Here is a 27,007-nt window from a genome sequence, read left to right on the forward strand (position 1 = left end):
TGCTCCTGCAGTTTAACCTTCACAGCTTCAGCAGTGCTGCAGACCCCTTTCCAGGATATACAGTTTAAACCACCATCAGTGCTAGGTTTGCTTGAAAACTGTAATTTTTATGGCATTGAGGTGCCATGGTAGAGTCCAGGAAGTTAAGTAATTAATCCAAATCAGCTCTGCTCCTTTCAGGATTTTGTTACTTTATGCCCTAAAAGTCAGCGGGCTTTACTTTGGGTTAATAAAATCATTTATACTAACTTCCTCTAAAAAGGCACATTGTTTTTAAAGGTATATCTATGTTACATATTAGATATCCAGTATTGCTCCCAACTGTAAGGAGTTGATTTTTACTCATATTTGCTTCTGCTGGCAGGTGATTCCCTGGCACTGAAGATTCCAGCTCCGGGATCTCAGGAAGCTGCTGCCATGTCGTCACCCGGCAGCGACTGCCCACACTTGGAATCAGTTGGGGAGATAACAAAAGAGGAATTGATCCAGAAATCCCATGTGAGTTGTAGCCATGTACTCTCTTCCTGTCACTATTAACTGCTCAGTTACTTTAGGTACATATTTTAGTGTATTTTTATTTATAAGGCGCATTTAAGTGTTAAGCTTGGGTAAAAATCTTCTCTGCTGGAGTAGTAAAGTTTCCACAAAGTGTGGGAAGAATTATGGACTTGAGGAAGCTGAAAAAACTGTTTTTCAGCACTTAACACTTAAAGAGTGCCTTTGCCAGCAGTTTTCCAAAGCAAGTGATGTTTTAGTGGAACATTAGTTAAAGGAGTTAGTACAGCACCAAGCTGAAGTGTATTTTCACTGCCATTGTAGCACTGAGTTATTTGGAATATTGATGTAATATAGTACAGCTGACTTGACTTCGAGTAGAAAATGTAACAAAGAAATTTATGCTCGAATTTACATGGCTAACAGTTCTCTTTTTGGATAGAGAAGACACAGTTTGAGAAAATGCCTCTACCTGAACTCTTGGTTTCGAGTTAGGATTAAAAAACAGAACCAAAAAAGATCTTGTAACCCATTTCAGTAGCTGGGAGGTGATGAAAAGTCAAACTTTTTCTGTCCATGGTGCTAAATTTCTTTATCTGAAAAATAACAGTTAATTTGCTGCTGAGGAGCACAGCAGTTTTCTAATGTTGCATCTTTTTTGTGTAAACCTTTGCAGGTAGTGCCTGCAACTAGAAATATGCAGTTATTCCCTGTTGTTCTATCACTTGCATCTATTTTTATGTTACATTTCTAGGAAAGACAAATTTTGAGGATTATTGTAATAGTGCCATATAATACAGGTTTATGCCTTATTTATAAGAACAGTTTTTTGGTTTAAGATGAAAACCCAGAGAGAGAGATCCAAGGTTTTTGTAGAAAAATATACTGATCTTGAGATTATTATGTGAAGCAAACCAAAAATTTAGGTTGATTCTAACATATCTGGGGTTTTTTTTGTCTTCAAGTAGCTCATCTGATACTAAGCTTTATAGTTTTGTCTTGAAGTTGTGGTTTAGTGGTGTAAGTGAAATAATACTTTGCTTTTGTGTTTAACTTCAACAGGGCACTTGCCAGGACTGTAAAGTCAGAGGACCCAACCTTTGGGCATGCTTAGAGGTAAGTTGGTTTTTTGTTCCACAGCAGGGTCCTTTTCTAGTAATCCATAACTAAAGCTGGTAGTGGTTTGTTTTTTTTTTTAAGAAACATCTATAATTAAATCATTGAAATTAATTTATTTAAGTTATTATTTAAAAGCAACACTTCTTCCGCAGTTCTTTATTTTTAAAATTTTTTTACCCTCTGCCAGGTATGTATTTCTTGTAATTTAAGAATAATGTGCTTAAAAAGAGATTTTTTTTTTTTAGTAAGAAGTAGCTTCTTGAGTTATGATACTTAGCTTCTAAGTTTTGGAGGTTTTTTAAATTTTTTCCCTGGGTGTGTAGATTTAAAAAATAATATTCCTGAATTAATTAAGTTATTTTTTATAAGCCTCTCTTAGCATTTGTAGTAATAACATCTAGCAGTAAACTCTGACCTTTAAAAGATTAATACATACTCTGACTATTTTATTCTTAAGCAACACAAAGACAAAAAACTTATTTTCCAACTTGTAGAAGGTTGTAGAAACATTCTTCATCCTTTGTACAAATTTTGTACAGTCTTTACCCTGGATATAGTTCTGTCTTAACTGTGCTTTTGCCTTAACTCTTCTTGCTCTCTACCAAAAAATGTAATTTTCACTGTGTTGAAAAAAAATCAAAACCCAAAAAACTCTGCAAATGTTGCTACTCGTTGATCTGTGGTACCAACAGGAGAGCATATGGCTAATTTAGTTATAAAATGTCTTGAGTTCTTGGGACTTACAGCTCTTTCCAGAGGTGGAAATTTTACCCTGTAGCCTTGACTTCATTTCTTGGCAACTTTTCCTTAAGTACTGCCAGTAAGAACTCCAGGCTAAGATGCCAACCTTTAGGTGTATGTATGAATATTTTTTTAAAAATCCACATCATTATTGTCCTTTTAAGTGGATTATGGTAAAGAGATCAGATTATTTTGTTCCTTCTGTCAATAGCAGAGACGAAGGCAGAAAGAGTTAATATCTTTTGTTAGATGGCTTGAAGTTTAATTCCATATAAAAACCCTCTTGGGAGTAGGGAGAGGTGTTCAGGGATGCATCAGCCTGGCAGGTGGGGAAATGCTGTCAAGCTTAAAACCTGTTTTTCATTTCTCACATTTCTTAGACTGTTACTGAAAAACTAAATTTCCTACCAACGTTTCCATAGGACAGTCTTGTAGTTGCTGTAGGACACTTAGTGTCACACTGTCACACTGCTCCTCCTGGATGAATTGGCACCTTGTCTTCACCTTTGTCACTAGAAAACCCTGGTGAGCCCCCAGCATGTAAACTGTCTGCAACTTAACAAATACCTGTGGTTATTTAATCCACAAAATCCACCGTGTTCAGCTGCTTTGTCACTGGATAAATTAACATGCCTGGAGAGTTGTACAGATAACCTGCTGTGCCCTCCTGTGTGATTGTCTTGACTCATGCACATGAGGAATTCATGAAAACTGCTTGAAGATTGGCAGCTGCAGGATTCCACCCTCAGCTCAGCCAAATGTGTTTTGCAATGAGCATGATTAAAATCAGCAGTTATTTTGCATGTTATAACTAGAATGGAGTTTCTTAGCTGTATAGTGCTGGAAACTCTTTTTAAAGGTGAAGAAACTAATTAGTTGTGAGGTAATACTGTGATAAATAGGCACTGCAGGTAGGGCATACAGGGATTGTTGTATAAACCTGTTGTGTTCTCAGGCTGTTGCCATTCAGTATTTTAGCATTTAGACCCTGGATTAACTTTGTTTTTCCTGTAGCAGTCTTTACCAAATAGTGAATTGTAAAAATTACATGTTGACAGGGATATGAATAAATATAAAAAAATGGCCAAAAAATATATTCCCAACACGTTATATGTCTAACACTGCCCATCAGTGGGAGCAGTTGAGTTAAATCTTGCAGCATTCTTTTTTTGCTTTAGATGATGCTGTACTTATTTTAATGCTTACTGTGCATGTCTCTTGGTTAGTGTAGTACTGCAGTTTTGAAATTGGAGTGAGTTTTAAAGGCACTGGCTGTATGTTCCTATTCTGTAAACCTCTTTTTAATTCACTGTACTTCTTCATGTCTTGCTCAACAGAACAGATGCACCTACGTTGGCTGTGGTGAATCCCACGTGGATCACAGTACCACCCATTCCCAGGTATGGGTAATTGCTATGATACAGCTCCTTGCAGCAGTGAAGGAAAGGTAGAGAACTTCTACTTTAGTGAAATCAGTAACCTGTGTTAACTAACTGCATGGAAGTTTGATTTTCACCTTAGAGAAGCAGGTCTTGCTGATTTAGGGGTTGGAATTGCATATGACAGTGTCTTAGATTCTGATTGTACCTTTAGTGCTTTGTACTAAAAAGGAGTGTTGAATAGTTTATGCTAAAATTTCAGTAATTGAATTGCTCTCTTTTACTATTCTAACATACATACTCCTCTCTCTGTTGAAAGACCTAAAATTTTAATATTTCTGTTCTAGCTTACATGTGGTAGCATTTAATTATTCCAAATTTCCAAATCCCGATTTTGGTTTTTGTTCTGTTTTAGGAGACAAAACACTGTCTAACTGTCAACCTCACTACACTCCGTGTTTGGTGTTATGCCTGTAGTAAGGAAGTGTTCCTGGATAGAAAACTGGGATCTCATTCTCCACTGCCAAGTGCAAGATTGTCTCACCAAGCACAAGAAAATAGCGTGCAGGTATTTTTTTAACCCAGTGAAACAAAGGCAGCTGTAGCTTTGCAGTAAATATTGTGTTTTCTCTCAGGAGAGAGGCTGACTTTTCCTCCATTCTTGTGGCTGAACTTTTTTATGAAAATGAGAGAGAAATTAATAGAATTCCTTTAAAGAAGCGTTGCCCAGCTTCTGTGTTCTGCCTCTGTGTGCTGAATGCTTTTTTCATCTGGCTGCCTAATTGTTTGTAATCTACAGTCAGCTGTGAGGTACAGAAAAGGCACAGGGTTGAGTTTAAGGTTACAAGATTGCAGTAGTTCACCTGTGCTGCCCTGTTCTGTCAGCTCTTGAAAATGTTCCAAATGTGGGTGAAATACTGGTGTAGAATGACAAATGTGTTGTGTGTAGATTCATGTGGGAAAACACATCTCAAACTAGGAATTGTGAGAGTGCTGTCAGTGTTCTGTGGCAGCTGGGATTGCCAAGGAAAAAGGGTGGGCAGTATCTGGGAAGTTCATACCAGTTAAGTAAAACACAGCCTTAAGATTGTAGTGTTCTGTGTGATTATGGCATTAGAGACAAGACCTTGTAAAAGTGCTCAGCTGTGCCTGACTCCACATTTATTAACAAATATCCCAGTAACTGAAAAGTAAAATAATAAATAAAGCATTAGGTGGTATTGCAGACAAGTTAGGGGGGAAAAAAAATGAGCAAAGCAGATGTTATACAGACAAATTTAAAAGGTGCAGTTTCCACAAGGTTTGTTTGGATTTGGGTGGTTGTTTGGGTTTTGCTTGTCTTCTCGTGGTTAGGTTTGCCTTCAGTGGCATCAGTACTGCTCACTCTGATAATGTCTTTTCTTGGAGAAAGTTAAGTTGCAATTTCTTGCATGTATCTGAAAAAAAGTGTTATTTCTTTATTGCATATTTAATGTAGTCACGTAAAATGACAGGTAACTTGGTTAGAATGGTCACAAGTACAGTATTTCTAAATGTGTTTTGCTTGAGACACAGAGCAGTAGAAAAGAGACCACGATGCACAGGTTGGGCAGAAAGATGGGCAGTTTTTCAGTGTATGTAAAAGGAAATATCCTTTAATATTTTCACTTCAAAGTTTAGTATTTAATCTGAACGCAATCTGACCATTTTCTCATAAAATGCCAGCAGCTCAAGTGGAATAGTGCCATTGGAATTTTTTTAAATTTCTGTTGTCTGGAAATTCTGGTCACTTGGAATGAAGCTGAGTTCAGACTTCTGAACTTCTGTTCTATTAACCTGCTTTAATCTTCCAAGGAAACAGGAATAATATACAGAAAAATAAGTAGAACTCACAAAGTCTGTCAAACATTTTGTGTAGGGTTTTTTATTTATGTGCTTACAAAAAGAGCTTGTCATGCAATAAATGCCTTCCTGCCTAATGCTTTGTTTCTCTATTTGTACATTTTTCTTCCCAGAGTTTAATTTGCCTTCATTAACTGCAGTGAGCCATCTGGTGGCACATCAAAAACCCCTGCACTGACTTTTGTGTGATGGCTCCTGTGTTAGCTCTTTGGTGCTGGCTTAGTTTTTTTTATCCAAGGGAAAGAAATTAAATCCCTGGCTTTGTTTTTTTGATTCTTCAGCTGTTGTTATAAAATATTGCAGCGTTGATCTGAAAACAAAAACCTGGAGGGTTTCTTAGTAAACTTTCTCAGGGTATCTGTGGAATCCTGGTGTTGGCCCTTCATGTGCAGTGAGATTTCAAAATGCATTCACACAATTTCTAAATTTGTTGGTAAAATTATACAGAAGCTCAGTTAAGAGAAAAAGTGATAAATACAAGTAAAAATACTTTTTTTTTTCTTTTTCTCCTTATAAGGATTTTAAAATACCTGGTAATCCCACACTGAAGATTCCACTAGCAGCTGTATTTGATGACTTAGATATAGAAGTGGAAGAGGATGAATTGAAGACTAGAGGTAATAAAAGCAAAATGCAGCCCTTTATTGCATGTGTGTGTCTCCAGGTCTGTTCTCCAGCTATATACTAGTTCTCTTTTAAGTGGAACTGTTTCCTTTTCTGCTCCAACTAAGATCTTTATTTTTAGTTTCACCTTTCTTGCAGCAGTCTTTCCTTACCCTCAGAGCAGAGGCTGTGGTGATAAATGTAGTGCACCCATGCAAGCAGCAACAAAACCAAGAAAACATGTTGGAGTCCTGGTTGAGTTAATTGTGTTGTAGCCACTCTGGTGAAAGTAGGTTTTTATAAAATCAGTTCTGATGTTTTCACCTGCCCTATAAGGTTCCTGATTTGAATACTTTCCTGCATTTTGAGTAACCCTTTTTGTAGCCTGTAGTATCCCAGTATGAGGCTTTGGTTATTTGTTTTTCCTGTACATAATTGATTTTGTGCACTGCCAAACTTCATGATATCAAAGGTTACCCCACCCTAATATTAAACTAGTGAAAAGATGAAAATGAGAGTGATGAAATCCCAAACAGTGAAGTCTTAATTTCTTATTTCCTAAGGGAACACAGTAATTATTATTTCTTAGAAGTCTCAAATTCTAAAAAGGATATATGTGTTTGATGGTAAAGAAAAATATTTCTAAGCACCATTTTCTCAGAAAAATCTGACCAGCACATTGCTGAGCTGTTGGTTTTGAGATGCCAGTGCATATGTCAGGGCAGTTTGTTTTCCATCAGTGATGATAAAAATCTTGTTCTAATTTATGCATGGTTTTGTTTTTGCTGGTTTTGGCTGGGCAAGAGTTAATTTTCTTACCAGTAGCTGCTCTGGGCCCTGTTTTGGATTTGTGCTGGAAACAGTGTTGATAATACAGGGATGTTTCAGGAGGAGCAGGGCTTACACTCAGTCAGGGCCTTTCCTGCTCCTCACAGCACAGGGCTGGGGGTGCACAGTGAGCTGGGACAGCTCTGAGTGACCACAGGGATATTCCAGACCATGTCCTGGGGGAAGAAGGAGGGAAGAGTGGGACTTGAAGAGTTAGGGTGCTTGTCTTCCCAAGTCACCACTGCTGGGGATGGAGCCCTGCTTTCCTGGGGCAGCTGAGCCCTGCCTGCCCATGGGAAGTGCTGAATGCATCCCTTGTTCCATTCTGCTTCCATGGACAGCTCTTGCTGTCCCTATTAAACCATCTTTGTGTCAGCCCATGAGTTTCCTCACTTTTACTCTTCCAGCTTTCCCCCATGAGGGGGTGAATGAGCCACTGTGGGGTTGAGTTTCTGGCTGTGGTTAAACCCCAGCGATGGGTCTGGTTTCTCCTTCACTCACCCACCCCCAGCTTTCCCTCTCCTAATTCTGCTGGCATTGGTCACACAACCTGCCTTGTCCCTTCTGGTGTCTGGCACAGTCTTTCTGGATGTGTCACCACCCCACTAATTAGCCATCTGCCCTTCAATCATTCAGCCATGTGGTTTATTCCTAGTTAGCTTCTCCAACCCATGGCTGTATTTGTATAGCTCTGTATCTTGTCTTATTAATATTTTAGGGAATGTAACTTTGCAGGAATAATGTACAAGTAGAATAATGTACAAGTAGAATAATGTATTACAAGTACAGTTTATTAAAGTTCCCAGTAATAACGATGTGTCTATGTTAGGACATTTATCAAATTAAAAGGGAGAAAGTTCTTTAGCCCCATTTTAACTTTGTTCTGAAAATTTCTTCTGAAATGCTTTTGATGGAGCAAACAGTAGAATGTATCTTCATAGGAAAAGAAGTCTGTTTGAAAACTTGCCTTGCTGTATTACAGGCTGGCAAAACGCAGTGAGAGCATCTTCCTGGCACATCTACTGCTGTTAAAACAAAAGAAATAAAATTTTTAAAAAGTTAAAATCCCATGACTGTTCTCGTTTTCCAGTTTTAGTCAAAATGATTGTCCTTTTTGTGGCAGAACTTGGAAGAGCAGAATGCAGTTTCAGGTACAGGAAGCAGGACTATATTTCCATTTAGACAGGTGGAAGGATATTTTAAAACTCAGTTTTTTAGGTTCTGTGTTTTAGAAAGTGTAAGTGAAGTAACCAAACTGGTTTTCAGATACAGAAAGATTTTCTTAGTAAGTTTTATTTTTCTGCCACAATCTAATAAAACAACTGGGGTTGTTCCTATTCTTCAAGAATTGCATAGAGCCATCAGTGTTTATTGCTGAGTGTTTCCAGTCTTACTTAGAAACCTTGCTTAGAAACCTTACTGCTTCCTCCTACAAAAGCTATTTAATTTTGAAATGAGTTACTTCATTAATGTAACACTTTAGTAGCCATGAATAGCATAACTCATAATCACAGAAAGAATATATGTTAATCTTAACTTTCATGTGTGTGGCAAAAATACATGTGGATATCAGTGAAGAAAAAGTAAACAATGAGGGTTTGAAAATGTTATGTGGGGAAGTCTAAACTGAGCAGGCTGTTTATGAAAATAAAAGTATAGAACTGGAAGAGAAAAGGAGTGATGGCAGGTAATTATAATTTTGATTCTGGGGTAATCACATCACTGAGCAGGTTTTGAATGTTTAGCATAATCTGACTATTAGCATGAATTTGGGACAGAAGAATAAAATCTCTGAGATGCTTTAGGTAATGTGATTACATTGGCAGCGTAGCAAAAGTTTAACTGAACAGATAAATTGTGCAGTGAAACTTAAATATTGATAAACAGATTTTAAATTAAAATCTGCAGGGGTCATAAACCACCAAAAGTTAGTAAGATGAAATACAGGCTACCTGTCTGAAGTACTTTGGTCAACCAAAATCAAACCACTTAATTACTGCTTCTAATTACATTGGCATTCCTTTAGAAGTCCTATGTTTCTTTTAGTTACAATTCTGCATTATAATCAGCATCCCAAGTGTTACATGAGTATTTTGATTAGTATGTGTTTTCTAGGAAGTTTTTTCCTTAATATGCTGTGTGTTGGATTAACAGACTTGCTGAGTGTATTCATTCTGCTTTTCAGGTCTAACAGGATTAAAAAATATTGGAAACACTTGTTACATGAATGCAGCTTTACAAGCTCTTTCCAACTGGTATGGAAAATGATTGTAAATGCAATTTGATATTTGCTTATGTGTGCATTTTCTCAAGATGGAAATGTTTGATTGCAGTGTTTAGGGATGTAGGAAATGGAATTGTTCAATGACATAAAGTATTATTCTTTTTATGTTATAATTCTGTATGAAATGGGGATTTCCTCTTGTATTTTAACAACCTTAAAAGAATTGACTGTCTTTTTCTTTTTATTCAGCCCACCTTTGACACACTTTTTTCTTGACTGTGGAGGCTTAGCCAGGACAGATAAGAAACCAGCAATTTGTAAAAGTTACCTCAAGCTGATGACAGAACTCTGGCACAAAAGCAGGTATGGCATCATTTTGGTGATGAAATAATAATAAATGGACTGCAGAGTCATGAGGGATGCATCAATCTGTCCTAAGTTCCTCATTTTTATGTTGTGTCTATCACAGAATTTCTCTTAAATAAGGAAGGGAAGACTAAGAGGCAGGATTTAAACATTCCTTATAAGCTGTTCTTTTCTATATCTGCCAAAGAGAGGACAAATAATTGATGTAAATTTTATCAAGGGAGATCTGACAAGAAATAGATTAAAACATTAAACTTTTAAAAGTGTTTATATCTGCCAGAAATACACCTAAAATGTTTAACTACTTTATCCTCTCTGTGTCCTTCATCCTGCATTAATGTTTTATCTATTTCCCTTCCTTCCTTCTATGGGGTTTCTGTCTAAGAAAATACTTCAAAGTATGAATACAAACATAGAGAAACAGTAATTGTGCATAGTGCCAAGAATATGTCTGATTTGTCATCTGATTCTCTGGTAAGAAATGTGGCATAAAAGGCCTGATAAAGTTTCTGTTGGATGACAGATTTTTAAAAAATCGTGTCAGTTAATAATTCAATACCAGTTAATAATTCAATACCAATATTAGGGTTGGTTAAGATTAATAACGTTGGTGTTCAGTTGCAGGTAAAATTATGATTCAAATAAAGATAGAAAATTCCACTTAAATGCTTGCTTTTTAACGTTTATATATTTAAAACTTTATTTTAGGCCCGGATCTGTTGTTCCTACTGGTTTATTTCAAGGAATTAAAACTGTTAATCCAATGTTTCGAGGCTACTCCCAACAGGTAAAACTATCTGATGTCTTTTAAATCTACCTAAGCCATTTAAAAGCTTAGGCAGAAATCTAATGCTGAAGATACCATACTTCTGTATTTGTTTAAAGCACATGCAATGTCAGTTTTAGTTGCTATGCTTCAAATGCAGAGCCTCTGAAATGGAACAATCAGCAGTTAAATCAGGTTTTGTGTTTATTTATATCAAATTCTCAAAAGGCTTCAACTTCTTACAGCAACTTCTTTTCCTTTATTTCAGGAAAATTAAAGTAGTAACATAGAAACCTTTCCTTTGTGGGAAATAATGCTGCTGATGTTTGAGCAGTCCCAGAAAACAAGAGAAAGGTGTTCCAAAATAGCAGATTATTTTTGTATTTATCTACCAGTGATGTTTTTTAAAAAAATTAAATACTCAGTATGCAATTTTCAATTAGTATCTTTGGGAAAAACTTGTTAAATACACATGGATTATTATATTGCAAAGGCATTCTTCAATTGATCCTTCAGACATTATCTTGCTGCATTCACACAGTTTGCAGCACTTCATTAAAAGCTTTTTGGTCAGATGAAAAATTTCAGCCCTGTAATTAGAAAAGCTTAGTAGTGTGTTCCAGGAGCCTGTATTTATTAAAAAGAATTTTGCTGTTTCAGTTGCTGTGCTTCATATTTGTGGAGTGGAGGATTAGAACACGTGTTTTAATGTTCAAATGCTGCATGTAGATGGAAAGTCAATGTCCAACTTCAGGGAGAAAAAGGAATTTTATATATGTATATATGTATATGTATATATGTATATGTGTATATATGTATATATATGTATATGTATATATATGTATATATATATGTATATGTATATGTGTGTATATATATATAGATATGTATATATATTCTTTTGTAAAAGGATTGCCAGCAAAGCAGGCATATAGGTGGGGGTTTTTTTATTACCCAGAACCCCAAACTCAAGTGTGAGAGTTGTAATTTTTAAGAAAAAGAATGTTTTGTGATTAGCAGTTGTGAGCTTAATAAGTAATTGCTGTGATGGATGGGAATGTTGAGCAGCAAAAATGAGTATTATAAACAACCAGAATACAGAAAAGAGACCAGAAGAAAATAGAAGCAGTAGTAGTTGGCAAGAAGAGCCAATTGTTTTCTCACATGCTTTATGAGATATTCTCTGTTGCCCAGGACCAGGCAGCTGCATGGATTGATGAAATTTTAAGATGTTTCCAAACACAGATTAGAGCTGTAGTAACACTTGACAGCTCTTTGTAGAAACACTTGCAGTTGGGGAATCTTGTTGAGGAATTAAAATCTTGTTGGCAGTGTGATGCAATTGGAAAGACAGGCTGAGCAACATCACAGAGCTTTTTAATCAAGTGCTTCATGCCCAGGGAAAATAAGGCTCTGGTTGCTTTGCTGAAGATGCTGCAGAAGATTGAAAAAAATGCTCCTTAAAATGTTCTATTACGAGCAAAACTGGAGTCTGACCAGACTCTTGGTAGTTGCTGGAGTTATGTTGATCATTCCAGGGAGCTGTGGTGGTATTTTTGCTGAATTGAAATGTTTGGGAGTGAAACTTGTGTGATGAGATTACTTGTAACATGCAAGAAATGGATACAGGAAACATGAGTGGTCTGGAAATGAAATTTGTTTTCAACATAAGACACGAGACAGAGGAATTGATGTTATTCTTCTTCAACAGCCAGCTGTAGTTTAGTTTTATATTTAGTTCATTTTAGTTATGTGTATCTTTTCCTGATAGTTACTTTAATATCTTCCAAGTAAAATGCAATAAGATGGTAAAACCTGTTTCAAATCCCAGGATGCACAGGAATTTCTGCGTTGCCTGATGGATTTGCTTCATGAGGAACTTAAAGAGCCAGTTGTGGAATTGGAAGATGCTCAGCCTATGAGTGTTGAAGAGAGTATGGAAGAAGACAAGAGCCAGTCAGACCTGAGCTTCCAGCCCTGTGAATCCTGTGGAAACTGTGAGAAAACAGAAAATGACACCATTTTCAAACCTGTGTTAGAGGATCCTGCAGAAACAACCATGTTAATTCAGGATGATGATAACAACTCAGTCACATCCAAAGACTGGCAGAAAGAAAAAATATCCAGCAACAAGCTCAAAAGAGCAAATTCTATGGAAGACCTGGAAAAAGACACAAACACTGCTTCAGAGACCACTGAATTCTTAAATAATCAAGGAACTGTCAAAGTGCAGATCCACAGCAGATTCTCAGGTGATGCATTACTAATGTGCAATTGAAATAGTCCAATTCTTAACCAGGACATCTGTGTAAGTGGAAGTGAGTTAGAGAATATATTAGAGGTATAGTTCAAATAGGGTAGGTGATGTTATTGTAAACAATGTACCTTCTTAGTTTATTTTTTCAATTCAGGTGTTGTGAATTCGATTTTTAATTCCTTTGAAAAGCCAACAATTTGTACTGGGTAAGGTTTCAGATAGTCCAGAAGAGTGGGGTTTTTTGGTTTTGTTCTTAACTTAAAAGGAACTGAAACAGTGCTACTTTCCTAAATATCCAGTGACCTGACACTCTGGTTTAATAAGCTGCATGATCATTGTGTCTGTTCATTCTGCAGTAATTTTTCTGGTAGAATTTATGCAGTAATGGAAATATTAATTGCAGAATACATCAATGATGTCCACATGAATGACATGTCTGCAGCCCAAAGCCCATCATCAGTTGAAGGGATGAACACACGCTTATCAAGCAGTCCTCCAAAATCATTCTCATCGTGCTCTTCGCTGGCACCAGTCCACAAAAAAGGTACAGGCCCTTTATTTTCTCCCACCTGGAGCTGAATTATCCTGTATTACAGTTTTTTCATCATGTTTCTTAGGTCTTGTGTAACAATGCAGGGGTTTTTTATGCCCTATTTCTAGTGGGGAGAGAGAAGAGAGCATTATGTAAGCTGGACATATAAGATCACTCCCTGTATTTCTGTAATATTCTGATTCTCTTGGAGCATGAATAATATTTACCTCTGTTTTGGGAGGATGGAATAACATTTTTAGGCAATGTTCTCAGTTGCACTGGTTTGGAGAGAGGAGAAATGTGTAAGAAGGTAGTAACCCCAGAAAGGTAATGCCTTTCAGAGAACAAGCAGTTGGCTCTTCAGCAGCAGTTCAGTAAGTCAGCATTTCAGTGTGTTGAGGTTCAAGGAGCTGTGTGCAGCTGTACTGGGGACAGACCTGTACATGCTGGCTGCTCTGTGGTTGATAATGTCCCTGCAATGCAGACTTATTTCTTCTGGCACTCCCCACAGGACTGTGTGTTTATCAGCAGCTAGAATATTTAGACTTTTACTGCCTTTAGATACCAGCCAGTGCTGCTTTGGGGTACAAGGAACAGTATATCATTATTTTTTCCCTTATTTGTCTAACAGTAGATTACTTCAAGAAAAGCTCCTCTTTCAGATTGTGCTTTTAAAGCATTGCACCAAACCCAAACCAAAAACTCATGCAACTTGAATATTGTGATCCTCTCTCATTCACCAGGCTGTCCAGGATAAGTTCTGAACATGTTCATGTTATCCTTTTAATGCTTTAATTTGGTGTTGAGGGGCAGTGGTTTAATGGACTTAAATCATTGACATCCTTTTGTTTTGAGGTTCAGCAGTTTTGACACTGCATCTGTACTACTGTCTCCAGTTTTGGCTTCACCATTACAGGAGGGTTTTAGACAAACTAAAGCAAGTTGTCAGAAGAGGTACTGGGTGACTGGAGCCTGTCATGCACAAGGAGAGGCTGAGAGACTTCATGTTTTTTGATAAACTGGTGTTAGGCTGGATTCTAGAGGTACATTTAGTCTGCTCCACCCCACTGAGATTAGTGTTGGGATACAATAACCTGGTGTGTGAGCTCTTCAGCCCAGCGTGGTTAAAACTTCCTGGGAAGTTCTGATGAAATTAAGTGTCAGGTAGAATTTTTAACTTTATACCTTGGGGGTTGCTGCCAAGATGAGCAGTAGCTGTAGATTCCAAGACTGGCAGTTTGAGTTTTACTTACAGAGGCAAAAGTTCCTGGTGTTTGTTCCCCATAAACTGCATGAGGAACCTGCCTGTATTGACTGGTGCTGGCAGCAATCTGGTTGTGTAATTTCTAAGAAACATTTAGTAAATAGTAAACAGGCCTTGGCTCATAATTTAACCCAAAATACGTGTGACTTCTAACGATACGAAGCTGAAGGAAATCAGAATCTGCTGTGCTTTGATTTCCTTCAGCATTTTATTTTTGTCACTTTATAGTTTCAACGGTGTCATCCCCCAAAAGGAAGAAGCGCAAGAAGTACAGGAGTGTCATCTCTGATATATTTGATGGCACTATAATAAGCTCAGTCCAGTGCTTGACTTGTGATCGGGTGAGTAAGGAGAGAAAGTTCCAGCTTTCAATATATTTTTTTTTCCCCTCAATACAAATACTTACCACTTTGTGAATGCAGTCCTTCTCTGGTGACTTTGTATTCTTTTGTGGCAGGTCCCTCAGAACATTAGGTGGTTTCATGCTTCTTTACTCAGATTGTAGTAGTAGCTGCTACCAGCACTTAGTGCTTACAATAGCTTGTATTCATTGAGCTTGATATTTACTCAGAGCTGAAAAGTAACATTTTGAGAATTGGCTCATAGCAAGGATGGAGAAAAGAGGCTTGCTCTTCAACTTCACTTAGGTATAATTAGTTTTAAATAATATTCCCAATATCCTCAATATCTGCCACTGTCATAAGTTCTCAGGTACCTCTTGTCACAAACAAAAGATAAGACAGTCTAATCATACTGCTGGAACAGTCTTATCAGGTAGATTGAGGCTAACAAAATTCATGTCTTCCAAAAAATCTGAGTAAAGACACTTTTACAGGTGATAGTCATTAGTTGCTTTCTGAAGTTGTGCTCTACTGCAAGATGTGGTGCAACACAGGAAAAGTTGATTTTTTTTCTGTACTATTTGCTCAGAGAATTACTTGGAACAGCACATGTGGTTCTTTAAAAGAAGTCAATTATCTAAATAGGTCTAGTGGACCACTTTAGTTCCAAAGCAATTGTATCAAGTATTGGATATCCAAATCCTTACCTTGGGGACAACTTTCTCAGCATAAGGTTTAAACCTAACCCTGATAGAGTTGCATGCCTTTACTGCTTCTCTTGTTTGAGATCTAAGATAATGAGACCTCAAGATAATCTGATGAGCAAGTTCAAAAAACCAAATCAGAATTTCTAAAGTTTGCTTGGTGTTCTTCTCTGGGATTATGTGATCACTGAATGCAGCACAGGGGCAGGAATACAGCACAGCTGGGTCTGCCACAGTGAGCCCAGTTACATCAGGTCAAGATAATGTCAAACAAAATAGTGTGGAAACAATGCACTGAAGCTTTCTGAAGCTTGTATAACAGGAGCCTGAGGCAAAAATCATGGTGCTTTGTATGACTGGTAGGAAGATAAATAATGATGACTTAATCTTTCAGTGAGAACAATGTGCAGGTTCATTCTAAAATGTTATTTTTTGCTTCCTCTTCTTTAGAAAATGAATTCTTATTAATCTCCTTATTTATAATTCATTTGCTACCCCAGGGAATTTTCAGTTATACAGTGGCTTGGTAGCTACTGGTGAACTTTACAGAATTGAATTTAATTGCTGTTTCTCTTCAAGCTTAACTCTGTTGTGTTTCATTTGTTTTCTTTTTTAGCTGTCTGTAACTCTGGAGACCTTTCAGGATCTGTCCTTGCCTATTCCAGGTAAGGAAGATCTTGCTAAACTCCATTCTGCAAGTCATCAGACATCTCTAGTCAAGACAGGGTCCTGTGGAGAAGCCTATGCCCCCCAGGGATGGATAGCCTTTTTTATGGAATATTTCAAAAGGTAAATCATATTTACCTTGTTTCATTTATCTGTCTGCTTTGAAATTCTAGTTTCTGCTCTTCTGGCAGAGCATTTGTTGGTTTTCTTTCTTTTCTGTCAATGATGTTTCAGGTTTGTTGTCTCATGTGTTCCTAGCTGGTTTTGGGGTCCAGTTGTAACCTTACAAGATTGTCTTGCTGCCTTTTTCGCCAGAGATGAGCTCAAGGGTAAGAGGTTCATTACATGAACACGTTTCTTCTGGGGTTTATTTCCCTCCTATCCCAATAAGATGATTAATATCTTCTTAGCTTGATTCAATTAAGCAGAGGCCACCTGTTAGACTGTTACACAGTCATTCCTTGTTCTTTTGGGATCATTCCTTTCAAAAAGGTAAGCTTCTCACTCACTTGAATATTTGAGATAAGAGATGCCCATGAAAGCTGCTTTAGAAATGTCAAGTAAATCTGAATTTGGTTTAGTGAAATTGTATAAACTGAAGGTTCATAAAAATTTCAAACCCCACTATATTAATAATCATTCTTATAAGCTCAATTTGGACGTAATAAATTATTTTCCTTTTAAATTACACAGCAGCATCTCTTTGGATTATGCTGTGCTGCTTCCTAGTTGAAAACATAAAACCTAAGAAGCTTTCTCTGTAGTTGCTATGTCAGCTCTCTTCCAACTGTTAAATATTGAATGCAACCTAAAGATAAATTCCTTTGAAATTTTTAAATGTATGCACTTGAAGGATAACTGGATTTAGAGAATAATGGCTGAATTTCTTCTCCCTGATATTTGCAGGTGATAACATGTACAGCTGTGGAAGGTGTAAAAAGTAGGTTGGCTTTTACCTTTGTTTTAACACTGAGGTCTTTAATGTTTCTGTTAGTCCAGAGGCATTTATTCCTGTTGGCTATGTCACAGTACTGTTCATCTTTTGATATTACCCTGTGTTCTGGCTGTCAAAAATTTAATATTACTGAGGTGCAGGGCTCAGGAAGCACTGACTTATTGAACCACATTGCAAACCAAACGTGCTTAATTTTTTGTCATGCCCTTACAGTTTTAGATCTGAGTTTGTTTTGATTGATAAAATAAAAGCTTTTAGCCCTCTCTAATATTAGCAGAGACTTTTAACAATCAAAGGTGTGTTGAAAGTAAGTAAATAAACTATGTCTTTAAATACAAAAGAACCAAGAAACAGAAGTGGTCTGAAGACTTCTTGAAGGCCTCTGTGGTACAGGAGTGTTATTCCTTCTTGTATCTGCTGTAGATAATATCCTAAAAATAAACTTAGTACATTTTTTTTCTCTTTTGCTGAATAATCAGCTCTCATGGAACTTAAAGTTCCTTCCTTTATGCAGAGAAAAGCTGTTACCTGCTTGAGACTTGATTCTCTGTGTTTGCTGCTTTGAATTTTTCAGCAGTACAGATTGTCTTGTCTTCTAAAGCCTCATTGTTTGTATCATCTTGGCTACTCCGTGTCTAGTCTACGTTCCAGAAATATTTTGGGTTTACTGATGTAACATTCAGCTTAAACTTTTCCTGATCTAGCACAGTAAACTAAAAAGTTTTCAGAACTAAGTATTGGTTGTTTTGTTTTGTTTTCTTTACTTAGGTTAAGAAATGGAGTGAAATTCTGCAAAGTGCAAAAATTTCCTGAGGTACAGTTACAATATGCACTTTAAAGCACTTTTGCTGCATGATTAGGAATGTGCTAAAACTAATAAGTTGTGGCAGTAAATTGTGTTTATATTGCCAATGAAAGCCTGTCTTCATATTGGCATTTGTTTAAGAATGTGAACAATATTTGATTATTCACCCTGCAAGAAAATGAATCTTGTAAATGACAAGCAGAGTTATAGGAATGGGATTTTCCTAGGTTGTTACTGTCAGCTTTCAGACAGTAACAACATTTATATTTATATTATTATATCTACTACTGTTTATACTGTAGGTCAGAATTAAACACCACAGCCAGACTGGAAGTCTTTTCTGGAAGTAACACTTGTAACTTTACGTTTTAAAAGTAATCCAGTCTTAGACTTCAAAGTTATGAGTTGATGGCTGCAATAATCAGGAAGATCAATGTCCCTCATGACAGGATTGTGCAATATGTGCACTGAGGAGGAGAAAAGGTACGTTGTTCACTGCTGCATCGTATTGACAGGGAGCTGAACAGGAGCCAGAGTGTGCCCAGGTGGCCAAGAGGGCCAATGGATCCTGGCCTGGCTCAGGAACAGTGTGGCAGCAGGAGCAGGGAAGTGATTCTTGCCCTGGACTCAGCACTGGTGAGGCCACCCCTGGAGTGCTGTGTCCAGTTCTGGGCCCTCAGCTCAGGAAGGACATTGAGGGGCTGGAGCAGGTCCAGGGAAGAGCAACGAGGCTGGGGAAGGGACTGGAGCACAAGTGCTGTGAGGAGAGGCTGAGGGAGCTGGGGCTGTTCAGCCTGGAGAAGAGGAGGCTCAGGGGAGACCTCCTCACTCTCTGCAACTCCCTGACACAAAGTTGTAGCCAGGTGGGGCTTGGTCTCTTCTCCCAGGAACCAGCAGTAGGACAAGAGGGCTCGATCTGAAGCTGTGCCAGGGGCGGTTTAGGTTGGTTATCAGGAAGAAATTTTTACAGAGAGAGTGCTCAGCCATTGGAATGGGCTGCCCAGGGAGGGGTGGAGTCACCATCCCTGGAGGTGTTGAAGGTGAGACTGGATGTGGCATCAGTGCCATGGGCTGGGAACCACAGCGGGGTTGGATCAAGGGTTGGACTTGATGATCTCGGAGGGCTTTTCCAACCTGGTTGATTCTATGATTCTCTGGTCAGTGTTAGTAGACACAACTGATTGCCAACAAAAATCATCTGTGGAACACAAGAGCTCGTGTTGCTTCAGGTCATGGGGAAAAGTATTCTTTGGATGATAAAACAGTTCAGTTATTTAATATCAAATACAGTATGTAGTTCTTGACTGAATCTGTCAATCCTTCTTACAGATCTTATGCATTCACCTCAAAAGATTTAGACATGAACTTATGTTTTCCACAAAAATTGGGACCCACGTGTCCTTTCCCTTGGAAGGCCTCGATCTTCAGCCTTTCCTTGCGAAGGACAGTCCAGCTCAGATCGTGACTTACGATCTCCTGTCTGTCATCTGCCACCATGGAACTGCCAGCAGTGAGTATGAGCTCCATTGCTTTGTCTTTGCAGTTAAAACTCACATCAGCACTTCCCTTTAAGGGTAGTTCCATATACAGAAGGGTAAATAGATAATATACCTTACTTACACTTTATATGCATTACTTATTTGGAAAGGGTTTACACACCATCCCAGAGAGGTCAGTCATTTTTTAAAAAGGTGGATGATTGCTGCCATTTAACCCCAAAACAGGCAGGAACTGTATGTGGGCAGTGATACAAGTAGCTGAATAAACATATTATTGCTGCATGTCAAGGTCATGTCTGCTGAGATGCTTTTAATATTTATAAGATTTGGAAAATAGGAGAAAGAGATGTTTTAAGCCGGTAACTTCATAGATTATTATAGAAGTTACCCCCTCATATTTCTCAAATTTGAGGTATCCATTGTTTGAATGAAGTTTTTTTCTTTTTTTTTTCTGGATGCCTTTTTAACTTCCATTTAGTGCTTGCTAAATGATGCTTCACCTAATCAGTTTAGCACATACTTGATTATTTACCTACTGGCAGCTAAATATGTATTTTAAAATAGTAATAATTTAAAATATATGATAAATAATCTTCAAAACACAGTGAATTACGGTGGTGATATCACGTAGCTGTTCCACATTTATGCTACTTTATAATAGAAAGCACACAAAGATTTGCAGAGAGTTCATTGTGGGAGCTGATTTGGGTAAATTGCTCAGACAGTCTTACTCTGAATATCATGGTTCAGGACTGCATTAGACAACAAGCTGCTTGAAGAGTTCAAGAACGTGCTGAAAGCAGTGGTGTTCAACTCACCACTGATAGAAATACAGACAAAAAACCTGATGCTGAGTTTGAAAGAAGTTGAAATCCATGTTGTGTCTGCTAATGATTCTGTGTTTCTCTCATTTAAAACTTGACTTCTTTGTTTGGTTTTGGTTTTTTTGGTTTTTTTTTTAGGACTTACTTCCTTTCCATGTATTGCAGGGTAAAATGGGCAGCTCTAGACCCTTTTTAATAACTCTTGCTTCTACCTCTCTAGGTGGACATTACATAGCTTACTGTCGCAACAATTTAAATAACCTGTGGTATGAATTTGATGACCAGAGTGTCACAGAAGTATCAGAATCCACAGTGCAAAATGCAGAAGCCTATGTTCTCTTCTACAGGTAAGAAATTTCAAGTATGATCATACCTCTCTAAGTCAGGTATGTAACTAGCTTTTTAAGCAGAGGGGCAGCTTTCAGGAATTAGCTGCCCCACTAGAATTATTATGGAATAATTTGACCAACCAGAAAAGCCTGTGCTGGAGACAAACTTAATCCTTAATGAAAATTAAACCTGCACAAATAAAGCACAGTGAGATAAATGGAAAGAGAACTTCAGGCAACACTTAGAACTTGCCACCAGTTACCTTGTGTTCCGTTAGAGGAAGGGAATTGTGCTCCAGGGGAGGTTTTGCACATGGAAGGTTTTTAACTGTAAGAGCTCTGGATGGAATCGTACAAAGTCTTTATCAGATTGGGATGTGGAACAGCAGAGGTTTTCCTGTGCTGGAATTTGATTGCAGGGAATTTCTAAGCTAGTCTGTTCTTGAAAATTGAAAGGTGAGAAGTCATGTTATTATCATCATCATCTTCAGTTTAAGGGATTTCACTATCAAACTTTTAAGAGTTTTGTTAAATAAATTTGATCTGACTTTGAACAGGTAATGTATTTTAAATGGTACCATGGGTTTACTGTGGCCCAGTTTTTAAAACCCACACAAAATTGCTAAAAGGTGAGAGAGGTTTCACAACAGGCAAAAGAGACTCAACATGGGGATTAATATTAGAATTTATTGCCAACAAAATAGAAACTAAAGAGTAACAAAATACACAGTATTAAACACACCTTTTGATCACAGCATTTGTTTTTTCCTACTGTTTTAATCCTGTTTTGCTGTACTGTAAATAGCCTTGTCACTAGAGGCATTTTTTTACCTGAAGCTTTTCTGTTAGCATTGGACTCAACTTTCACACCATAAATTAACTGAGGTGGCTCAGTTTTTGTGTGATGCTGAGTCAAGTTTTGAGTTCAGAGTTTTGGAGGATGGAATGAAAGGTTCAGACCTGCTTTTGGAGAAGAGAGATTCTCTACAGACTAAAACAGGAGAGCAGAGTTACTTCCACTTGTACAGCAGCAACAGTTTCAGTGAGAAAAGCAGGGGACACAGGAAAAGTAGGGGAATTAGCTGATCTAATTCCTGTTTAACCTTAACCTCTGAGGGTAAGTGAGGAACACTTGCCCAAGGAGTGCAGCTGGCAGAGCTTTATCTCAAAAGCAGCGTGCAAGAAATGGGCAGATGGGCACAGCCCTTCTCCTGTCCTGTGCTCCTCTTTGTAAACTTCCAAGTATAGACATGGCCCAGGGAATTTACTTGAAGGCAGAGTTTTCCTTTCAAAAGTAAATTACCTGCACTGTACACAAGCAGATGTATCTGTTTAATGATTTGTGTTTTGGTGACAGGAAGAGCAGTGAAGAAGCCCAGAGGGAGAGACGGAGGATATCGAGTCTGCTGAACATGATGGAACCGAGTCTGCTGCAGTTCTACGTTTCCAGGCAGTGGTTGAACAAATTCAAGACTTTTGCAGAGCCAGGACCAATTTCCAATAATGACTTTCTCTGTATGCATGGAGGTGAGGCTGTCACTGAGGATCATTAAAAAGCAATTTGTCAACCGCTAACTATAAACAGGGGTGTACACTTATTTTAGTTAAAGGAATTTGACTATGGTAAGTTCATATTATAACTTCTTAGGTAAATTATAACTTCTAAGTAAATTATTTGTCTTATGTTAGTAGCTGACTAATTGGCAATTATACTGTGTGAAGTTATCCTATTTTTTTTCTTTTCTCTGCACTTAAACTTCCTTCATTCCTGAAGAGGATCAGCTTGGCTTATCTGCTTGCTTCCTAAACAAGTGTATTCCCATTTTTAAAAATCCTGTCACTACATCATCCTCCTCAATGCTTTCAGCTGCCAATTTAAATATTTTTCTCAGCTCTGTGCTAGAAGCAACAAGAAGGTTTGAAAGTTGTAGAATAAGAAATCGGTGTGATGCAGAGTATCCACTTTATAGCAGTGTGAAAATTGAGTAGTAATGCTGTATATTTGGTATAGGAGTATAAAAATTTTACTTTGTGCTAAATGTTAATAAAAATTAATTACACTAAGCAAAATACTTGAATTTTGAATAGACATTTTGTTGATGTGTTTACATGCATAAACAAAATATTTAATCACTAACATTTGAACTGTATACCTTAACCTTTTTAAAATCAGTGTCTAAAATGCATTCTAGCTCTTTAATCTTTACCATTCATGTAGTTTGCTCCTGCTTTTTATGAACTTTTCAGCTTCATAAAAGACTAAAATTTAAGAGTGGTCTCTATAAATACAATATTAGATTATACTGGGAAAAAACTTGTGATTTCTCTGAATTCATTGAAAGGTTCTATTTTTTATTTCTTTGGAGATTTCTAACATAGTCTCCTCACCCCCACTAAAAATCCACAGGTCTTTTTGATTGTTTGATTTTCTTGCTTGTTTTTGTTCCTTCTGCAGGTGTTCCTCCACACAAAGCCAACTTCATAGAGGACCTGGTTGTAATGCTACCTCAAAATATATGGGATAATCTGTATAGCAGGTAAGTTTGGAACCATAATTGGGAAAAAAACTCCAGTGCTGCGGTTTGAGAGCAAATAAATGTTCCAAGCACCAACATCAGACCTCAGAATTAGTGGCTGAGGAAAGAAAAAACACTCCAGGCACAAAGCTGAGTGAAGGACTTGCAAACAGCCAATTTATTTAATTTTCTTGTGCAAAGCAGTGCTAAAAGGCTCCACAGAGTGGTGTGTTATTGGGGCAGCACTTCAATATTAAACCAATAAACACGTATGGTATGTACAAAATAACCAAAGTAGGTCAGCAAAAGTCCCCTTTGCAAGAGGTGTTTTGAAAGAGCTCTCTGTAGCAGCTTCCTGTTCTCTTCTTGGCTGGAGACAGCTTTTCTTTTCTGTTGGCTTTGAACCCATGGCCTCAGCTGCCAGTGCTGCTTCCAAATAACTTATATCTGAGTGTTCTGGAGAAGTACTCCACACTTTTTAATGTTGGGCAGCTTTAAGTGCTTGCTTATAAAGGGGGAATTCTTACAAACTATGGCTCTTCCAAAAAGCTGCAGAAGAGCTTTGCTGATGACCTAAAAGACTCTGCATTGCACTTGCATTAAATATTTTTAGCTGTTAATTTCCTGCTACCTAAACACTACATCTAAAGGGTTGATTTTTTAAAATTTTGTATTGATATTTTAAAATTTTAAATAAAACCAATGCTATTTGCAGCTTATTTCCACTTTTCCTGTATATGGTCAATTTTTCTTCCATTGTCCACTTTCTGTACACAAAGTATTTGTTGTTTCTGAAGGAAAATGTTTTTGAACTTCTCGTTGATCTCCCTTGTCTGTGAATATCTTTAAGAAGATGTCAAGCTTAAGTGATGTGATAGAAAAGTCCCAGAGATTGTGGGGTGATCCAGATCTTGAGAGTAATCTGTTAGGTAGAGAAGTATGACTTGTTATGGCTAAACATGGTATTTTTCACAAGATTAATGTTTTTTTTCTTACTTTTACTGCAGATATGGAGGAGGCCCAGCTGTTAACCATCTGTATGTTTGTCATACCTGCCAAATAGAGTCTGAAAGAATTGAAAAAAGGAGGAAAAATGAATTGGAAATGTTTATTCGGGTAAAAAAGTAAACACTTCTCCATTCTGCTCTTTGACATCACCCAACACTGATGACTTGACCCCAGGCATTACCAGAACTGCACAGGAAATTCCCATAACAAATGGGCTTTATTAAATATCTGTATACCTGTACACAATCCCTTCTTTCCTAATGGCAGCTGTAATGTTCTTGTGATATCCCAGATAACTGTTTATGTGGAAATCCACTTTTAATGTGTTTCTTAAATTGCTTTTTTACAGTGTGGAAACAGTGGAGCCACGTGAGCAGTTGTTCTTTATACACTGCCAGTGGTCTGTTCTGTGCAATCTGATAAGGCTTAAGTACAATAATACTGTGCCAACACAAATGTAATCATAACCTTTAGTTCTAATTTTAAAAAAGCCACTGGGCACATAAACCTAAGTAGTTCAGTGTGAAGTAAATATGGATCTGTAAAATTACTATCAAGGAGCTACTGTATTTTCCATGAGTTAGATGATTATGTGCTTGAGTCTGAGTGGTAAAATAACCAGTGGTAGGGATTTATTCTTAAACCAAAAATGTGCTCTGAAGTTTTCAGTGAAAATAAGTGCAGAGATATTGGAGTCCCATTTCTGATATCTTAATTCATGAGGGGGAGAAAAATTGAAATGAGTCTGTTCTTTCAGTTCTGCTTGTCCTTTAATCACACTTCAGAGATGGTGTCATGGCTTTCCCATGTTTTAAATTTTTAATAATTGATTTTTCTTCACTCTGGGTTACCACTGGTCAGTAATTATTATTAACCACTTTGAGTCAACCTCATTTGCTTTAGCAGTCAGTATCTTTCCAGTATAAACATTGGTTTTATGTGCACTGGTGTGCAAGTATTGTTAATGCTTAGTACACAGAAAATTCTAAAGATTGCTTTAGGGGATGATTGCAAAACTTGCTCCATCTGAAACCTTAAGAGGTTGTGTTGCTGCTTTAGGTTCATGACTTCAAAGGGGAGGTGTAGCTGTATTACTACAGAGCTGAAAAGATCATGGTTTTAAAGGTTTAAGTGACTTTTTGCTTGTTTCTGAATAACATTGTAAAAAGATCTGTAAGTCATGGAAAGTCCCAATGCATTAGATCACCATTCCTTGCTTGGAATTGCACTGCCATTGCTCAAAATATGAGGGGAAGAACAAACCTAGATGAAGATAAAAGTTCATCACACAAAAAACCTTCCATAAAATCATGGAGAAACTCTTTCAAAATGCTATTTTATTTTAAAATGTTCTACAGCAGTGTAATGTTATGCTGTTAATAATTACAGAATTCAGTAGTTTAAAGGAAAAAAAAAGACAGAAAAACGAATTTTTTTTTCCCTTTTAGCTTAATAGAGCATTCCAAGAAGAAGAATCTCCATCAACATTTTACTGCATCAGCATGCACTGGTTCAGAGAATGGGAAGCATTTGTAAAGGGTAAAGACAGTGGTAAGTTGTGCTCCATTTCAGAACACAGGTGATGTTTGGGGTTTTGCTGTCTTGGAGTAAGTTGTTTCTTGAAATTAGTTGTTTCTGCTTTGGTAGAAGGACAGACAGAGAAGGCAGTGACAGCTCTGAAACATGTAAGACACAGGTTTTACAGGTTACAGATAGACCCAGGAACCAAAGTACAGAGAAATAATTCACAGCAGGGGCATAATGGGGTAGTTGTGGAAAGAATGTTGCTCGTTTGCTGCAGCAGGAAAATTGTACCTGAGTACAAGGGGGTGGATTTTGCTGTGCAAACTGACAGATAATTTCTGGAGGAAAGGTGACCTCGTGTCACAGCCTAAACTCATAGATAGCTCAGTTACACTGTGATAATGTCACTTCAGCTCACTTTAGATACCTTTAAACTTTTAAAATGGAAACACTGATAAAATGTCCTACAGCCTTGTCTGACTCTGCTTTAGGACAACTTTGCTAGGGGTAAGAATTAGGATTAATTTGTGTTTTATGTTGCTTGAAGACTTGCTGCAATCATGAATGCTTTGAAAAGCTTGCTCCTAATTAAAAATCTGATTAGTTTTTAACAACTTAGAACATACTGTTATGCAGTACAAGAACAAGCAGTAAACAAATGAGCTGCTTCTCCTTCCATTTGGAAACAGAACCTCCAACCTGCTGTTTGTTTTCAGCTCTCCCAATTTTAATAATTTTTTCTGTCACACTAGATCCTCCAGGTCCCATTGATAATGGGAAGATTGCAGTGACAAAGTGTGGGAATGCTGTGCTAAAACAAGGTAGGTGTCCAACATTGCTACAGCTTTGGGCTCCTTGTGTATTTCCTGAAATTTGGAAATGTATTTTTTTTTATTGTTGCTGTAAAATGGCAATTTCTAGTGAATCTGTGCTGTGCCCATTTTGTGGGGACCAGCTTATTCTTGAAATAAAGAATTAGTACCTCTAACAGACTAATCCAAATGCAAATGAGAGAGTGTGGGAGGTGCAGAGTAACTTGGGAATGGGGAGTGTGCTTTGGCTTTGGACCACATGGCTTGATCAGGGTTTTCTTAGCAATTCTTGCAGATGAAGCTTTCCATGGGTGAGTTAGTGCAGGTAAACAAATGTGCAGCTCTTTGTACCTGTCCTCTTTGGGAACTTTTCATGGGCAAAGTACAGTAGTAGATACCACTGGAGCAGGTGGTGAGGACAGAGAATACAGGAGGTAGGGGGAGAAGTGCCTTTATTATGGCTTCTCTCTTCTCTCTCTTTTTCTCTCTCTTTCTCTCTCTTTTTCTCTTTCTCTCTCTTTTTCTCTCCCCTCTCTCCCCTCTCTCCCCTCTCTCCCCTCTCTCCCCTC

The 27,007-nt window shown here is 37.6% G+C and overlaps 1 protein-coding gene across 6 annotated transcripts in view; it reads left to right on the plus strand.

Moving 5' to 3' along the window:
- The window catches only part of USP33 (ubiquitin specific peptidase 33), a 34,092-nt gene that overhangs the window by 5,011 nt on the left and 2,074 nt on the right, over positions 1-27,007 (plus strand). For 2 of the 6 annotated variants that reach the window (XM_027649124.1, XM_027649125.1), the window contains exons 2-23: positions 365-498; positions 1,558-1,611; positions 3,693-3,755; positions 4,150-4,302; positions 6,133-6,232; positions 9,232-9,301; positions 9,520-9,633; positions 10,345-10,423; positions 12,234-12,654; positions 13,063-13,203; positions 14,684-14,796; positions 16,117-16,289; positions 16,392-16,495; positions 17,073-17,106; positions 17,890-17,935; positions 19,256-19,436; positions 20,470-20,596; positions 21,936-22,105; positions 23,034-23,115; positions 24,102-24,210; positions 25,551-25,653; positions 26,379-26,447. In XM_027649124.1, coding sequence (XP_027504925.1) covers positions 418-498; positions 1,558-1,611; positions 3,693-3,755; positions 4,150-4,302; positions 6,133-6,232; positions 9,232-9,301; positions 9,520-9,633; positions 10,345-10,423; positions 12,234-12,654; positions 13,063-13,203; positions 14,684-14,796; positions 16,117-16,289; positions 16,392-16,495; positions 17,073-17,106; positions 17,890-17,935; positions 19,256-19,436; positions 20,470-20,596; positions 21,936-22,105; positions 23,034-23,115; positions 24,102-24,210; positions 25,551-25,653; positions 26,379-26,447 — 2,587 coding nt within the window. In that variant the 5' untranslated portion in view covers positions 365-417. Of the gene's footprint in view, positions 1-364; positions 499-1,557; positions 1,612-3,692; positions 3,756-4,149; positions 4,303-6,132; positions 6,233-9,231; positions 9,302-9,519; positions 9,634-10,344; positions 10,424-12,233; positions 12,655-13,062; positions 13,204-14,683; positions 14,797-16,116; positions 16,290-16,391; positions 16,496-17,072; positions 17,107-17,889; positions 17,936-19,255; positions 19,437-20,469; positions 20,597-21,935; positions 22,106-23,033; positions 23,116-24,101; positions 24,223-25,550; positions 25,654-26,378; positions 26,448-27,007 lie in introns of those variants that run through there. The other 4 variants (XM_027649126.1, XM_027649127.1, XM_027649128.1 and 1 more) reach the window with 4 other exon arrangements.

This window comes from Corapipo altera, unplaced genomic scaffold (genome assembly GCF_003945725.1).
Source record: "Corapipo altera isolate COAL_440 unplaced genomic scaffold, ASM394572v1 112, whole genome shotgun sequence".
NCBI lineage: Eukaryota > Metazoa > Chordata > Aves > Passeriformes > Pipridae > Corapipo > Corapipo altera.